The sequence below is a fragment of the Otolemur garnettii genome, unplaced genomic scaffold, assembly GCF_000181295.1.
Source record: "Otolemur garnettii isolate 467f Iridium unplaced genomic scaffold, OtoGar3 scaffold00073, whole genome shotgun sequence".
In the NCBI taxonomy this organism is placed as follows: domain Eukaryota; kingdom Metazoa; phylum Chordata; class Mammalia; order Primates; family Galagidae; genus Otolemur; species Otolemur garnettii.
The window spans coordinates 6,394,351-6,413,172 of NW_003852468.1; the positions used below are offsets into that span (position 1 = coordinate 6,394,351).

The window sequence follows — 18,822 nt, forward strand, 5'->3', positions numbered from 1 at the left end:
AGGTCATGGAAGAAGCCCAAGTGCCCATCAACCCATGAATGGATCAATAAATTGTGGTTATGTATACCATGGAATATTATGCAGCCTTAAAAAAGATGGAGACTTTACCTCTTTTATGTTTACATGGATGGAGCTGGAACATATCCTACTTAGTAAAGTATCTCAAGAATGTACGAAAAAATATCCAATGTACTCATTACTATTATGAAACCAATTTACAATCACTAACATTTTCGTATGAAGAATAGATCACAACTATGACCCAGGATGGAGGAGGAAGAGGAGGGAACGGGAGGCGAGGGGGGAGGTCAGATCAAAGGAGGATGATTGGTAGGAACACACCTATGGTGCATATTGAAAGGGTACATGTCGGATCTATTAAGTATAGAATATAAATGTCTTAATAATTAAGTAAATGAGATGAGGTATATGATGTTATGCGTTCCTAATTCTATATGAAATAGAACATTGCGACGTACAGTGTTACTAATTCTATATGAAATCAGCACATTGTACCCCATAAATTCATTAATATATATTAAAAAATAGAAAAATAAAATAAAAAAGAAATATTAAAACACCCAATCAATGAACAGGTATATATTTATTTACATAGGTCCTCTTGAATTCATCTCAACAATGTTTACTACTTTTTTGTGTTAAGAGTCTTGCATATACTTAGCTTTTTTTGTTTTGTTTTTTAATTTTGGATGAACACTTTCCAATTTATTTTTCTGCCACCTGCATACTCCACAGCTCTCATTTATTTTAGGTGGGAAAGAGGTTGGTGGATTACTTGTAATTATTCTATGGTTATAAAAGAGAAAAATATAAACTGATGATTTTATTATCAATTTTAGGTTACATAAAATTAACATGTTTTTTCTATATTTTTGTTTATAATTTTTTTGAGTGTGATACTTTTTAAAGCAATTTCCAGGATGAAGTCCAGGCTTCCTCTTGCATATCTCACAAAAGAAAATGGTTTCTCTCCTTCTACCTTTTCTCATTTCTTCTGCTCAAACCATGCACGCCTTTGTTGATCTTTTTTTCATTTTGCATTACAATATGCATCTTCCCACTTAGCCTTTCCTCACTGTCAAATGATGATGGTCTTTGCTTCTTTCATGAATTTCTATTCCTCACATTGTTCACAAGTTAAGTGATGAGATTTTTCCTGTAAGAAAGGTATACCTACACTTTTTCTCCAATCTCCTTCTGATTTAAAAAGTGAAGGATGTAGCTGTTCACAACTACAGTTTTCATCAGCTTAGGAGAATAATTTTTTTCCACCATGTAGAACCTCCTTGTAGGACCTCCTTGTAAATCCATAACATTCACAGTACCGATCAGCTTTACAGATGCTTCCCATAAACTTTGTGCAACCTAAAATAACTGTCAGTTTTTTCAAACTGAAAAGGCTGTTTTTCCTATGATCAGTGATCAACTGTATTTGAGGGCCAAAGAATGTACTCAGCATTTTCACTAACCTCTTGTCATGGAATAAGAGGTATATCATTGTCAGCTCACACAATTCACATTCCTGAAGTTTCTTCTTTTTCAGAACACTTGGAAAATCCTTCCTAGAAGCCATTAACTGTTCCTGTCATATGTATGTTCGTTTGCGCAATTCCCAAGTAAGTTGAGGACTTGTGTAGAACACAACAACAAAAATGCATCAGACATCTTCCAACATCATGGCAGAAAAGGAAAATCATTATGTTGGACAAGGTCTGACCTAAGATCAGAAAGGGTTAATATGAAGATAGATACAATTAGGTCACATTTTTTGCATTTCTTCTTTTTTTTTTTATTGTTGGGAATTCATTAAGGGCACAAAGAACCAGGTTACATTGATTGCATTTGTTTGGTAAAGTCCCTCTTGTAATTGTGTCCTGCCTTCAAAAGTTGTGTCACAGTTTGCATTTCTAAGATGCTGTCTGAACTGCAGTTGAATCCTTCAGTAAGTGAGCCATATACTCCCACATTGCACTTCTTACGTGGGAACTTACCTAACCCCCTTCCCCACCTTTTGAATATAATTGTGTTTATCTCTCATGTGGGTCTATAGATGTTCATCTATTAGATTCAACATAATTGTGAGTACATGGGATGATTGCTTTCTCAGTCAGGCAATCCACCTGTCTTAGACTCTCAGAATGCTAGGATTACAGGCATGAACCACCACGCCCAACCAGTTTTAAACAATTTTTAATTTTCCTTGTGATCTCTTCTTTAGCCCATGAATTATCTTCTATTGTGATGTTTAATTTCTGAATATTTGGGCTTTTCTGGTTTCTAATTTAATTCTATTGCAGTAAAAGAACACCCTCTGTAAGACTTCAATACTTTGAAATGTACAGAGACTTGTTCATGGTCTAGTATATATGTCAGTCTTGATGAACATTCTATGTGCATTTCAAAAGAATTTACATTTGCATATTTAGTGTTCTATGGTTAACAGTGATATTCAGATTTTCTATATATTTTTTACTAGTTGTATAAACTGCTGAAAAAGCAGTATTACAGTCACCAACTAAGCTTCTGAAATTGACTACTGCTCATTTTAGTTTAAGTTTTTGCCACATGCATTTTGATGCTCTGTTATTAGGTACAAACATATTCCTTACTATTGTATCTTTTTGAAAAACTGATACCTTTATCATGATGAAAAGCCCCTTTGCCTCTGATAATATTATTATGAGTATTAATATTTTGAGACAAAGTCTCTGTAGGTTGCCCTGGGTAGAGTGGCATCACATCTCACAGCAACCTCAAACTCTTGGACTTAAGCAATTCTCTTGCCTCAGCTTCCCAAGTAGATGGGACTATAGGTGCCACCATAATGCCCAGCTGGGTTTTTTTTGTCACAGTTGTTATTGTTGTTTAGCAGGCCCTGGCCAGGTTCAAACCCACTAGCCTTGGTGTATGTGGCCAGTGCCCTAACCACTGAGCTATGGACAGTGAGCCAATATTACTTATTTGTAATCTATTTTGTGTATTATTAAAATCATCACTCCAGCTTTCCTATGCTTACTGTTAGCATGATAAATAGTATAAATATCTTTCATCATTTTATTTTCAATCTCTTTATTTCTTTTTATTAAATAATGTGTATTTCTTCCTGGCAGCATACAGCTTGGCCTTGGCGTTTTTTTTAATCCAGACTAAAAATCTCTGCCTTTTCTTTAAAATATTAGTATATTAATATATACATATATATTTTTGAGACAGAGCCTCAAGCTGTCACCCTGAGTAGAGTGCTATGGCATCACAGCTCACAGCAACCTCCAACTCCTAGGCTCAAGCGAGTCTCCTGCCTCCACCTCCCAAGTAGCTGGGACCACAGGCGCCCACCACAACGCCTGGCTATTTTTGTTTTGGTTGCAGCCATCATTGTTGTTTGGTGGGCCCGGGCTGGACTCGAACCCGCCACCTCAGGTGTACATGGCTGGTGCCTTAGCCACTTGAGCCACAGGCGCCGAGCCAGTATATTAATATTTAATGTAATTATTGATATGGTTCAGTTCAGATTTATCATTTTGTTATTAATCTTTTATTCCTATCTCTTTTTTGTTCCCTCTACTCACCTTTTGGAGCATATCAAATTTTTGAGTATTCCATTTCAAATCCTCTACTGGTCTTTTTGCTATTATTATGGGTTGAATAATTATATCCCTCAAAATTCATATGCTGAAATCCTAACTCCCAATGTGATAGTATTAGGAGATAGGGACTGTAGGAAAGGATTAAGTCATGAAGGTGGAGTTTTCATTAATGGGATTAGTGCCCTTGTAAAAGAGATTCCAGAGAGGTTTCTTGCCCCTCCTGCCATATCAGGACATAATACAAAGATTACTGTCTATAAACCAGGAATAAGGGCCCCACTGGACAGTGAATCCATGAGTGCTATAAGAAATAAATGTTGGTTACAAGCCACCCAGTCTATGGTACTTTGTTATATTAACCTAAATTAAGACAGCTATACTTCTTTGTGTTATTTCATAGTAGTTGCTCTAGGGAAGAAAATATGTTTCACCAACTTACCAAATTCTACTTCTGAGATAATATCATGCTACTTAGTATACATAATGTAAAATCACTGCAACAAAAGTTATATTTATCCCTATGCCCTTTGTGCTATGGTTCATGTATCTTTATAAAACTACAATAATCATTTTACCATAAGGACATTCGCACTAGACTGTTTGTCACAGCTCAATTTAAAACCACCAAAATGTGGAAACAACCTAAATGACCACCAACCCAGGAATGGATTAACAAGCTGAGGCATATGTATACCATGGAATACTATTCAACCATTAAAAAAGATGGAGACTTTACATCTTTTGTATTAACCTGGATGGAGGTGGAACACATTCTTCTCAGTAAAGCATCACAAGAATGGAGAAGCAAGAATCCAATGTACTCGATTCCAATATGAAGGCAGTAGATATCTAATATAAGCTGTGGGATAAGGGAATGAAGGATTGGGGAGAGGGGAGGAAGGAGGGGGTTGGAGTATACAGTGTATGGCACACTTCTTGGAGGCAAGATGCAATTATAAGAGAGACTTTACCTAACAGTTGCAATCAGTGTAACCTAATTATTTGCACCCTCAATGAATGCCAAACATTAAAAATATATATATATATACACACACACACTCTATAATAGCAAAAGCTTTTGCTTTAAGCAGCTATATAAAAATTAAAAGAACATCCTCATAAGCAAGATGGCAAACTAGAGACAGCTTCTATGCAACAGAGGGCACAGCTGAGAATGGAGAAAGAAGGCCCTTGTGGGTTCTACCCAGAAACATCCTTCAGGAACACAGGGAGGCAGCAGGAGACTTCAGGTCTGCAAGAGCAGGACAAAAGCAGTGAAGAAGTGGCCAATGTTTGCATTAGGTCTGAGGCTGCTGGCTACAGCAGCTGCAGCTACAGTAGTGGCAAGAGTTTACGGATAGTGAAGGCCTTCCCTGTGGGATTTTTTTTTTTGACTTGGACACTTGGTTGAGTTACCTTGGGAGACCTTGGGCAAGAGAGCAAGTTACACTGAACAACACCCAGAAGCCAGAACTGAGGCACCGGGGCAGAATAGACCTTTCATTGTTCAGCTGCAGGCCATGCACAGCCATTATAAAAGAGCTGCCTTGCAGGCTCAGACCTCAGGGTCCTAGAGCAAGGCTGGTTCTGGCACACCTCATAAATGAGCAGCCACTATGGGAGAGATCTGAGCAACACTGGCTTTCCTGGGAAAGCCACTGCTTAGCCAAGGGACGTGTTTTGGAAAGGTCGAGTTGTATATATTAAGCAGGATGAGGAGAGATCCAGGCTTCCAATACTGTGGGGTTTGAGGACAAAGAAGTCAGCAGAGGCTTCCAGTCTCCATCTTATATACATACTTTATGATTAGCATCTCATACCCCAGAAGATCACTTGTTGCCCAGGCAATTTTCAGCAATACACACACACATACACAGTTATTTTCTATTTTTAAAATTTTTTCCAACTTTTCCCCCAATTTTTCTCTTTTTCTTCATTTTTCTTATATAAATATAATTTTTCATTGTTATCTTCTTTAATAATAAAGACTTAAATTTTGTTAGTTTTTTGGTCCCTGATAATTTGTTTTTCCCCCCAATTTATAAGATTTTATTTGTTTTGGTTTGATTTATAGCATTTTTGTTTTTCTTCTCTATTTGTTTGGGGGGCGGCATCTTGTGTCAGCTCAGGCTGGCAAAGAGCTGCAGATGTCAAGGGACACATCCAACCCAGCCACCCCAGAGGTTGGGATTTGTGGGTGAGAGTAAAAGTACCCTATTGTACACCATTATTACTCCTGTCTCTTTCTTTCTGTTCCTCTCTTCTGTCAATCTTCCCTTTTACTCATCCCCTTTCCTTTCTCTTTTTTTACCTTTTATCCTTTCTTGTTCTTCACTCTTCTTGTCCTTTTAGTTCTTTACCAAAAGAACACATCAACACCTTAGATCAGAGGAATGGTAACTTAAAGAGCAAGAGAAAGTGAAAGGAAAAATTAGGGCAAGGAAACAGACAAAAAGAAAACACTCATGAGAAAGAAACAGCAGAAAAATCCTAGCAACATGAAAAACCAGACCAGAGCAACCCCCCAAGGGACTGTGAGGTAGCTACTGCAGAGGATTCTACTTATAAAGAAATGTTAGAAAGGACAGAAGGGGAATTTAAAACATGGATGATAAAAACAATGAAGGAAATTGCTGAGGAAGTGGAAAATAACCAAAAGAAAATCCAAAAACAGAATCAAATAAGAGATGAACAATATGAAGAATACACAAAGGACACAGTAGAACTTAACGAATGGAAGCAGTCAATCAGGGAACTTAAAGATACAGTGCAAAGTATCAGTGATAGATTAGACCATGCAGAAGAAAGAATCTCAAAGGTAGAGGACAAAACTCTTGAGCTAACTCAGGCAATTAAAGAGACAGAAAAAAAGAGATAGCAAGCAGAACATTCACTGACAGAATTATGGGACTTCATAAAGCATTCAAACATAAACTTGTAGGTATCTCTAAAGGGGAAGGAGAATGCCCAAGAGGAATGGAAGCCCTACTAGAGGATATCATAAATGAAAATTTCCCAAATATCACTAAAGATTCTGACACACTCCTTTCAAAGGGATACTGGACCCCAGGTCGCCTCAACTCAAATAGAAAATAGAGTGTATCCAAGACACATTGTCATGAACCTGTCCAAAGTCAAGACAAAAGAGAAGATAACGCAAGCTGCCAGGAGTAAGCACCAACTGACCTACAAGGGCAAATCCATCAGGGTGACTGCAGACTTCTCAAATGAAACTTTTTAAGCCAGAAGACAATGGTCATCTACTTAAATCTTTAATCTACTTAAACAAAACAACTTTCAGCCCAGAATTCTATATCCTGCTAAGCTAAGCTTTAAAATTGACAGAGAAATCAAATAATTTACCTATATACAAACATTGAGGAAGTTTGCCACAACAAGATGAGCTCTACAGGAAATACTTAGACCTAAAAAGAGGGGTTGCAATCTTATTTTCAGATACAACTGGATTTAAAGCAACTAAAGACAAAAAAAATGACAAAGATGGATATTTCACATTGGTCAAGAGAATAATACAAGAAAATATTTCAATTCTAAATATTTATGTACCCAACTTCAGTACTCCCAGATTCTTGAAATAGACCTTAATTAGTCTGAGCAATATAATATCTGAGAACACCATAATAGGAGGAGACTTTAACACTCCTCTTACAGAGCTGGACAGATCCTCTAAACCAGGGGTCCTCAAACTTTTTAAACAAAAAAAAAAGTTCACTGTATCTCAGACCGTTGGAGGGCCTGACTGTGGGCCCAGGACAAGTTGGCTGCTAAGCAGGACAGGCAGTGGCGGCAAAAACACCCAGCAGACCAGATAAATGCCCTTGGTAGGCCATATGTGACTCGTGGGACTGTAGTTTGAGGATGCCTACTCTAAACAGAAACTAAACACTCTTCTCATCGGCCCATGGAACATTCTCCAAAATTGATCATATCCTAGGACACAAATCAAACTTCAACAAAATGAAAAGAATTGAAATTTTACCTTGTATCTTCTCAGACCACAAGGCAATAAAGGTAGAACTCAATTCCAACAACAATTGTCATCTCCACACAAAGGCATAAAAATTAAACAACCTTATCATGAATGACAGTTGGGTTCAGGAAGAGATAAAAAAGGAAATCATTAACTTTTTTGAGCACAACAACAATGAACACACAAGCTACTAAAACCTGTGGGACACAGCAAAAGCAATACTAAGAGGGAAATTTATCACATTGGATGCCTATATCTGAAAAACAGAGAGCACAGCAGTAACCTAATGAATCATCTTAAAGAAATAGAAGAGAAGATAAATCCAATCCCAAACCTAGAAGAAGAAAAGAAATAAATCAGAAATAAATAAATCAAAATTAAATCAGAAATAAATAAAACCAAAAATAAAAGAATCATTCAGAAAATTAATGAAACAAAAAGTTGGTTCTTTGAAAAGATAAACAAAATTGATAAACCATTGGCCAGATTAACCAAAAATATAAAAGTGAAATCTTTAATAACCTCAATCAGAAATGAAAAGGGGGAAATAACAATGGCTACCACAGAGATAGAAGAGATTATTTCTGACTACTACCAAAAACTTTATGCCCCAAAATTTGACAATGTGGAGGAAATGGACCAATACCCAGAATGACACACTCTCCCTGGACTTAACCAGGAATAAATAGATCTCTTGAACAGACCAATATCAAACACTGATACTTCAGATCCTATTGCAAAACATTAAGAAGGATGGAACCTTACCCAACCTGTTCTATGAAACAAACATCACCTTGATTCCAAAACCAGGGAAAGATCCAACTAAAAAGGAGAACTTCAGACAATTTCACTAATGAATATCAATACTCAACAAAATCTTAGCTAACAGATTGTAGCTACTCATTAAAAATATTATATATCACAATCAATTAGGCTTTATCCAAGCGATGCAAGGTTGGTTTAACATACACAAATCCATAAATGTAATACACCATATCAACAGAAGCAAAAACAAAGACCATATGATCCTTTCAACAGACACAGGAAAAGCATTTGACAAAATTCACCATCCTCTTCTAACAAGAACACTTAAGAAAATAGGCATGGGTGGCACATTTCTTAAGCTGATTGAAGCCATCTACGACAAACCCACAGCTAACATCATATTGAATGGTGTAAAACTGAAAGCTTTTCCACCTAGAACTGGAACCAGACAGGGATGTCCACTATCGCCACTATTATTCAACATAGTTATGGAAGTTCTAGCCAAGGCAAATAGGCAAAAGAAGGGTATTCAAATGGGTGCAGGGGAGGTCAAACTGTCCCTCTTTGCTGATGATATGATCTCATACTTATAACCCCCCAGAGAATCAATCACAAAACTCCCGGAAGTCATCAAGAAATACAGTAATGTCTCAGGGTGTAATCAATGGCCTCTGTATACGCCAATAACAGCTAACTTGAGAAGCAAATCAAGGACACATTTCCTTCACAGTCGCTTCAAAGACAACGAAATACTTAGGAATACACCTAACAAAAGAGGTAAAATATCTTTTCAAAGATAATTATGAAACCCTAAGAAAACAAATTGCAGAAGACACTAACAAATGGAAGAACATACCATGCTCTTGGGCTGGGAAGAATCTACATAGTCAAAATGTCTATTCCACCCAAAGCAATCTACAGATTGAATGCAATCGCCATTAAAATACCAACATCATATTTTGAAGAACTGGAAAAAATAGTACTGTGTTTTGTATGGAACCAGAAAAAAACCCACATATCTAAGGCTATTCTCACCAATAAAAACAAAGTTGGAGGCATCACCCTACCAGACTTACAAGTCCACAGTAATCAAAACAGCATGGTATTGGCACAAAAACAGGGACACAGACATATGGAATAGAATAGAAAACCAAGAGATGAAACCAGTTTCTACTTGCCATCTGATCTTTGATAAACCAAACAAAAGCATACGGTGGGGAAAAGAATCCCTATTCAACAAATGGTGCTAGGAGAACTGGATACCCATATGTAAAAGACTGAAACTTGACTCACATCTTTCACCCCTTACAAAAATTGACTCAAGATGGATAAGAGTCTTAAATCTAAGACATGAAACGAAAAATCTTAAAAGAATATGTGGGGAAAACTCTTGATGATGTTGGATTGGGAAAAGATCTTTATAACAAAGGCTTCAGCAGCCATCACAACAAAAATAAACAAATGGGATTTAATTAAGCTAAAAAGCTTCTGTACAGCTAAGGACACAACAAGCAAAGCAAAAAGACGACCGTCAGAATGGGAAAAGACATTTTCGGGGTATCAATCTGACAAAGGGTTGATAACTAGAATCTATGAAGAACTCAAATTAATCAACAGAAAAAGAGTAAACAATCCCATCTACCTCTGGGCAAGAGATATGAACAGAACCATCTCTTATAAAGACAGACAAATGGCTAACAAATATTTGAAAAAATGCTCATCATCCCTGATCATCATATAAATGCAAATCAAAACCACCCTGAGATATCACCTAACTACAGTGAGAAAAGCCCATGTCACAAAGTCTCAAAGCTGCAGATGCTAACACAGATATGGAGAGAAGGGAACACTTTTACACTGCTGGTGAGACTGCAAACTAATACAACCTTTTTGGAAGGAAGTATGGAGAATTCTCAAAGAACTCAAGTTAGAACTCCCATTTGATACCACAATCCCATTACTAGGCACCTACCCAGAAGAAAAAAAAATACTCTTATCATAAGGACATTTGCACTAGACTGTTTATCACAGCTCAATTTACAATTGCCAAAATGTGGAAACAGCCTAAATGCCTACCAACCCAGGAATGGATTAACAAGCTGTGTATACATATACCATAAAATACTTTTCAGCCATCAAGAAAATGGAGACTTAACATTTTTGTATTAACCTGGATGGAGATAGAACACATTCTTCTTAGTAAAGCATCACAAGAACAGAGAAGCAAGAATCCAATTTACTCAATTCCAATATGAAGGCACTAAATGATCTAATACAAGAGAACACAGGTAGGGGAATGAGGGATGGGAGAGGGAATGAGGGATAGGGAGAGGGGAGGAGGGAGGGAGCTGTGGGTTACAGGGTATGGCACACCTCTTGGTGGTGGGACACAATTACAAGAGGGACTTTACCTAACAACCGCAAACAGTGTAACCTAACTTTGTCCCCTCAATGAATCCTAAAAAATAAAGTTTAATAAAAAAATTAAAATAAAAATATATAGCCTTTATATTCATCTAATATTTATCATTTCCAGTGTTTTTCATTCCTTGTATCGATCCAAGTTTCCATCCATTATCATTTTCCTTCAGCCTGAAGAAATTCCTTTTGAATATATACAGTTTTTGAGACAGGTTCTTGCTCTGTTGCCTGGGCTAGAGGGCAGTGGTATCATCAAATCTCACTGCAACCTCAAACTCTGGAATGAGGCAATCTTCTTGCCTCAGCCTTCCAAGTAGCTGGAACTACAGGTGCATTAAACCATACCAAGCTAATTTTTTGGTTTTTGTTGCCGTTAGAGATGCGGTCTCACTATTGCCTAGGCTGTTCTCAAATGCCAAACCTTAAGTGATCCTCTTGCCTTAGCTTCCCAAAGTGCTGAAAATATAGGCATGAGCCACTGTGCCCAGCATAGTATTTCTTATAGTGCAGCTCTTGATGGCATGTTATCTTCATTTTAAAAAATGTGCCACATATAGAATTCTGGGTTGATGGTATTTTGGTTGTTTATTTTTAGCATTTTACAAATGTCATTCCTTTGTTATCAGGGCTTCATTGTCCTGATACAAGGTCAGCCACCATTTGAATCCTTGTTCTGTGTAGTGTGACATCTTTCTGTCTGCTTTTTAAACTTTTTTTTTTTTTTTGAGACAGAGTCTCACTATGTCACCCTCAGTAGAGTGTCACGGCATCACAACTCATAGCAACTTTAAACTCTTGGGCTTAAGCGATTCTCTTGCCTTAGTCTCCCAAATAGGCACCCACCACAACACCCAGCTATTTTTTTTTTTTTTTGGTTGTAGTTGTCATTGTTTGGCAGGCCTGGGCTGGGTTTGAACCTGCCAGCTCCAGTGTATGCAGCTGGCACCCTAGCCACTGAGCTACAGGAGCCAAGCCTACTTTTTAAACTTTATATTTGGTGTTAGCACTTAACTAAGCTGTGCCTGCCTAGGTGTGATTTTCTGTATATTTACTTACTTTAGATTTACTGAGGGTCATGTACACGTACATTTATGTTTTTTATTAAATGAGAAATTTTTTGAAAATTCCTCAGATAAATGCCATTTTCCCTATTCTCTCTCTCTTCTTCCTCAGGCACTCTGATTACGTATTTAAAACCACTTAAAATAATATTGTTCTACAGACCACTGAGGAACTCTTTTTTTCTTTTAATCTTCCTCTGTGTTTAACTAGATCATTCCTATTAATTTTCAGGCAAAGCTTCAAGTTCATTGACACTTAATTCATTTGTCTTCACTCCACTGTTAGGACCATGTGTTTTTACACATATTTTACTTTTCAGTTCTATAACTTCCATTTGATTCTTTTCATGGCTTTTATTATTCATGAGATCTTGCATCTGGTCATTCATTATGACCATACTTTCCTTTCTGTCTTTGAACATGCTTATAACAGGTACATAATGACTTTATCTGTTACTTCTAACATCTAAGTTATCTTGTCATCTATTCCTCCCAACCCATTTTTTTTTTTTTTGAGAGACTTGGTATCACTTTGTTGCCTAGGTTGGTCTTGAACTCCTGAATTCAAGCCATACCCCTCTGCAGGCATAGGGACCTGAGGCCTCAAGGCCACATGTGGCCCTCCAGATACCTGAGTGCAGCCCCTTGACCAAATCCAAACTTACCATAATAAATTCATTTATTAAAATGATTTCTTCTTAAAATTTGGATTCAGTGAAAAGGCTGTACTCAAGGATCCAAAAGGCTACATGTGAGCTCCAAGGCTGAAGTTTCCTCATCCTTTTACACTCAGCCTGGTTTTACTTTTTTTTTTTTTTTTCTGATTTTTATACTATTGATGAAAATCTGTTTTGTCTTTAACCTGGGGATGCTTCAAATAATGTTGCTAGGAATAATTCTGTGCTTTTCTCCTGACTCTACTGAGAAGTTCTAAATTATAGGATATACATATCAACTACTTTTCTATGTAATGTCAGCAGTTCACGAGAATTCTTATCTGTCTTAATTTTTTTTCTTTCCCTTTTTTTTTGAGACAGAGTCTCACTTTGTCGCCCTCGGTAGAGTGCCATGGCATCACAGCTCACAGCAACCTCTAACTCTTGGGCTTAAGAGATTCTCTTGCATCAGCCTCCCAAGTAGCTGGGACTACAGGCACCTGCCATAATGCCCAGCTATTTTTTTGTTGCAGTTGCCACTGCTGTTTTAGCTAGCTGGCACCAGGTTGGAAACCACCATCCTCAGTATATGGCTGGCACGCTACCCAGCGAGCCACAGATGCCACCCAATCTGTCTTAATTTTTAATTACAGCATTTATGTATTTCTAATTTCTAAGAGTATTAAGGGAAGACATATAATTTTTATGTTTTGCCCCAGAAAGGCACATACTTAACACACAAGAACTACTGCTTTCCATTCAGGATTCAGAAACTATCTACTGAGTACTTACTAAGTGTCAGCCATTGATCAAAAACTTAGGAGTAAGATGACAAAATATAGTTCTGACATCATGCACTTATATTCTAGGGTTTTAATTTATTTTCTACAAGTTGATAGTTCTCAATCCCTTGGGCAACAAGATAACCATATTTAGAAATTATTTTTAAACACAGCTTCTAAGACTCTACCTCAAACTTAATCTCACTTTTCAATACAGGGAGTAAGAAATATGAGTACACACAGGACACATGAATACACACATATTTTTAGCTGCCCAGCTAAATCATGAGTGAGCACTCTATTACAATTAACAGCATTGATCTTCCTAATCCCAAAAAATAATAACCTTTAAAATTTCTGCAAGCAAATAATATAAAAATTCTAAATTCTCATCTATTTGCTAGTGTTTAAGAAACAAAAATAAAAATACCAAATACCTTTATTTCGTAAACATTAAGTTGTTTGCTTTCTGCTGTACTTTTCTTCTTCAAGGCCTTATTCTATTAAAAGTTAAAATACAGAATTATATTCAGTACTACAGTGATTCAAACTTGCACATCCACTGACTTAGACTTATATTAGTAATGAAATGAAAAGAATTATTCTCTAAAACTGTGGTATAAATATAAGTTTGATTTTAAGAATATTTATAAATAGTTCATACCTCCTGGTGAAGTTCTTCAATACATTTGTTTTTATTTTCAACTTGTTTCCTTAAATTGTTACACTAAAAAATTATCAGAAATTGTAATTACTTTATTTGGTATCGCAGTCAAAATAAGCAATTTCAGACAAATAAAAATATAGCATAAAGCATTGATAAAAATCACTTTGAAATCACATTAAATAGTTCTACTAACATAAAATTATATAAATATTACAAATTTTAATAAAGATAATCTCAATGAAAATCTTAACATGTTTTAATCTACTTAAAGAACATCTAAATTGAACTACTTTACTTGGTCAACCCTACAAAAAAAGTGAACACTATTAATCAGATTGTGAAAAGCAGCAACCAGATGTAAGCAAACCTATCATTTGCCTTCTTCCATACTCATTATTCCCCATTTATCATTTCTGAGATTTATCTTACTTATTATATTTTGGAATAAGAAAAATATGATACTTCATTCTAATCCCTCTTATTGAAATAGCAGCTAAATCACTTTTTTATATCTGATTTTTTGAAACTGTTTCTTCTGGGTACACATGTAGAACTGGATTAACAGAAATTAGCCCAAGAAATATGTGATGTACAATAAAAGTATGGATTTCCAAAAGGTCTTAAAAAATCACAGTAATGTATATTTGTGGGAGGTAGACAGGTAGAATTCCGCAAGACCCTCCAGCTCAGGGTAAAGAGCCCCATCAGGAGAATTTCTGCATGACTATGCCTGCATAGGGAAATCAGGAATGCAGGCAGCTGAGGCCATCAACTAGAGAAGCTGAGATGTCTGCCTGAGGAAATGAGACTTGCTCTCCCCCCACCCTCCTGCTTGCACTGTTATCTGGCCTCTTCAGATGTTCCATTACCCTACACATCCCTATTTACCATTTATCTAACCTTCCTGGGAGCTGTAGTCTCCCCTCTCTCATTTTTAACCTTGACTCTTATTCTGTTATGTACTTAATGAAAAGATTCCCGGAAACAGGACAGGTGCTGCACCGCTCTCATGCTGCCACCAGGCACAAGAAACAATGTATGCCCTTACAGGCTTCCAGTTTTATGGACTAACTTTGGTGTTAGTTTCACGCTTTCCTCAGCACAATCTCCCTTGCTGACCACTGTCCCAGGATGGGGTCCATTAGATGCCCAACATACATTGTTCTAATTTCTATCAATGTAGAAAGAAAGCTCAATGGAAAAACTGTTTAAATCTCCCTTGTTAGCACAAATATTGTTAAATTGTTTCCTGAAACAATCACATGCAGTTATAGTCAGTTAAATTTTGAAACTGAAAAATAATATATGGCATTGCTGTTTACAAATAATATATTTTATCTAAAGTTTTAAATGTCCCACACCCACAAATGGTCTCCTTCAAAAAATTCAAAAGAAAACTAAGTGAAAAAAAGCTATAGAAAAGTAAGAAACATTTCACTGATTTTCACCAATTTGACTGGTAAAAACATATTAGCAGTTGAACTTTTTATATACAATTTTTATTTATTTAAAACAATCTCTGCCAGAAAAGCTACCCAGATCCTCAGGATAACCTTCCTGATAAAAAATAACTTTAAAATAAATGTCTATAAATTAAGAAATAAGATTATTTTAAATTATTACTTTAAAGTGACATAGGATTCAGGTCAAAGCTAGCATTTGCCTCAAGGGCATATACTAACTGCATCAGATAAGGAAAACATGAGACAAAACATACTAGGAAATCCAGTAAAATAACCCTGCATTAAACAAAGAACTTTACCTACTTAATGAAAAAATAAACAAGAAATAAATGTACCACATAGAAGGATACAATAAGGACACTTGTCTTTACCATAGCACTGACTGAAAGGGGAAAAAAAATCTTCCCTAAAAATTTGTAACCATGAGGTAGCCTTATATGGGTTCACAGGCTGAATTCATGCTATGGGTATGGTCCAAAAAAACTTTAAATGGACAATTTAATTTAAATTGGTCTCTGGTTAGTAATGCTCCCAAGAAACTTTTGGGAGGATATCATCTTCAACACAGGTCTCAAAGATTTCCTACAAAGTTCCAACAAATCATAAAAACACAAAAAATAAAGCACAATAAGTAAAAGCCAAGAAAACTAATAGCAAAATCAGATCTAAAAAGATTTCAGACATTAAAATTATCAGATACATAATATAAAATAAATATATTTATTTAAAAGCATTAAAGACTCAAAACTGAACAAGAAACAGGAGACCATAAAAGACATTGAGCAGATTTTTAAAAGAACAAACTAGAACTTTTAGCAATGAAAAATTTAACTGAACTTTAAAATTCAATAGACAGGAAAATAAGTTACTTCTTGGCCTGACGAAATAGATGTTGAACAAATTTAAAGAATGTCAGTATGAAGCATCAAATTATTACTTTTCTGGATAAAACACATGTTCCATGTAGTTTTTAGTCCTCCATTCTTCAGGCCATCAAAACCTATTCCCTTGAGAGTTAATGCTGATCCCAATACTTCTTGCCTACTCAGATTTTTCTAAAATCTACCTTTATAATTGGCATTACTATAAAAGCCCAAAAGATGTTTATACTAAAATCATAATGATATCTGAGCTACCAAATGTGCACATGTTTTGACTCTCTGATCCCTCACCCAATAATCTTTCTCTTCTTTCTGTATAAGCTATTGAAAATTAACTTTTCACCCCTTTTAAATTTAAATAGTCTTCAAACTTGGGGCTACTTAAGATTATAGGGCTTTTATTAAAACAGTTCTTTCCTTTTAAATATTTAAACACATTTAAATTTAGTAGAATGCCCACAAATTCTTGAATAGTTTTTAAACTATTAATATTTAAACTATTAAATATTAATATTATAATTAATATTTAAGCAAAATTTGTGTGCATAGATACAAAGGTTTTTATTTACCACAAAAAACTTATATAGATTATTAGAGGTCAAAACTTCATAAAGTGAACTACTCTTTAGAAAGGGTACAGAAAAGGAATAAATGAATTGACTTGGGCAGCAAGGCAGTAAAAACACATCACACTAAAAGAACAGAAATTGTTTTGCCATTCTCTTGATTATATGTAGCAATGAAAAAGATATCTAAGGATGATTTCTCAAAGTATCTTACCACTCTACCCATCTACACAATAAATATATCTGCTGTTAAGTATGAAATTTGGGGGAAAGGAAGACAAAACCAAAGAGCAATTTGTGAAAATTTATTCTTTGAAGTACTATGTATAAAACCCAAGAATCAACAGCCTCTTCTAGGAAACCTGCAGTATAAAATTCTGTATTATCCCTAAAAACTTCCAAAACAGAATTGAGATTTCTTTGTTCAGGACATAATTAAAGGCTGATCCTACAGAACCCAGTCATACATATATTTTTACAAAATCTCTATTCTTCAGTATTTTTTGTAATTGGATAATACCTTGTTTTCTAATATCTTCATTTGTTTATCTTTTTTTAAAAATTCACATTCAATGCTTCGAGCCTAAAAAATATTATTTAATACATATTAAAAACATTAACAGAATTTCTATTTTCATCTGTATCTTTTAGAGATGAAATTATAAAACTTAGTCTAATATTCATACAAAAATAGTTATCAATTTTCCCAGTTTATTTCAGTATCCTTTTTTAAAAAAGAAATCACCTTTGTATGTGAAGAGACAGATATGTTAACGGGATTTAATTATCTCCCAATTTATACATGAATCAAATATCACTTTGTAAACCAAAAATATATATAATTCTGTCAATTCTAAAAAAGACCTTTTTCTCATAATGTTTACATATCAATGTTCATCATTCCTTGTAATATTTTATCAGCTCCCCAGCTTATCTTGAATGTTTAAATTGTTTTAAATATAAATGTTATAATCTCTCAACTATAACTTTCACAAACACATGTTTATCTGAACTTTGCAATAACCCAATGACACAGAAAAGACAGGTGTTATCTCCATTTTAGAAAGAAGGAAACTTAGGCTAAGATAGGTTAAATATGTATAAAATAATAAACATATGAACTAAAGCAGTGGATTGGGAATAAAAGAGTGTGATGAAATTCAATCTCAGACAACATATCTGAGAGAGATATTTGCTACTCAGATTCTTTCTGGGAAGCTGTTTCAGTAGGTAAGTACAAATCCAACTGTGGAAAAGCATAATATGCTAGCAGTTCATCATGCATTTCCTTTTTTTTTTTCTTAACTCATCACTAATATTTTTACACTAGAAAATAATGTTTTAAATTCTTAATGAAGGACACTGATTTTACATCGAACATTGAATTCAGGTTTTATCCCCATCACAAACAACAGGCTTTGAAGTAGCCTGACACAAATTTTAAAGTAGTGAATTACATACCAAGTATTTAGTAGACTAAATTCATAACATGATGGTAAAATAAATATACCTTTTCTTCACTCTTATCCAATTTACATTTAACTTCATCTCCTTTCTGTTTTAGCTCTTCTCTCGCAGATTCCAATTCATTTCTAAAAGGAAATGGAAAAGTGACTATGTTTTCATTTTATTTCATTTCTATGTCTAAAATAGTTGGGGGGGGTTGCTGGTTCGTTTCTTCATTTTGTTTGGAAATTTATTATGCATTTAATATGATTTCTGCTGCTACATTAATTTATACATTTATTTTGAAATTATCTGGATACATAGTCATTTTCTATTTTAAAAACCACTAAAAGAAACACTTATTTATTTGTTAGGTAAAGTCCAAAATAGAGTTGAGCCCTTTTACCCAAGAGGGTACCATAAACCCACCCTCACCTTTCCTATTAGGTGAGAGCACACCAATTTCCCTCTCTTTCCTCTCCTGCTTTCCCCCCCCTCCCCCACTTGAATTTAAC

General features: G+C 35.3%; 1 protein-coding gene across 2 annotated transcripts in view; it reads right to left on the reverse strand.

The window, feature by feature from the left end:
- SYCP1 (synaptonemal complex protein 1) overlaps positions 1–18,822 on the reverse strand; it is a 123,553-nt gene that overhangs the window by 52,306 nt on the left and 52,425 nt on the right. For both annotated transcript variants that reach the window (XM_012807621.1, XM_003793831.2), the window contains exons 20-22: positions 18,372–18,453; positions 13,949–14,011; positions 13,722–13,784 (exon numbers count right to left, since the gene is read on the reverse strand). In XM_012807621.1, the coding sequence (XP_012663075.1) occupies positions 13,722–13,784; positions 13,949–14,011; positions 18,372–18,453 (208 nt within the window). The remainder of the gene's footprint in view (positions 1–13,721; positions 13,785–13,948; positions 14,012–18,371; positions 18,454–18,822) is intronic.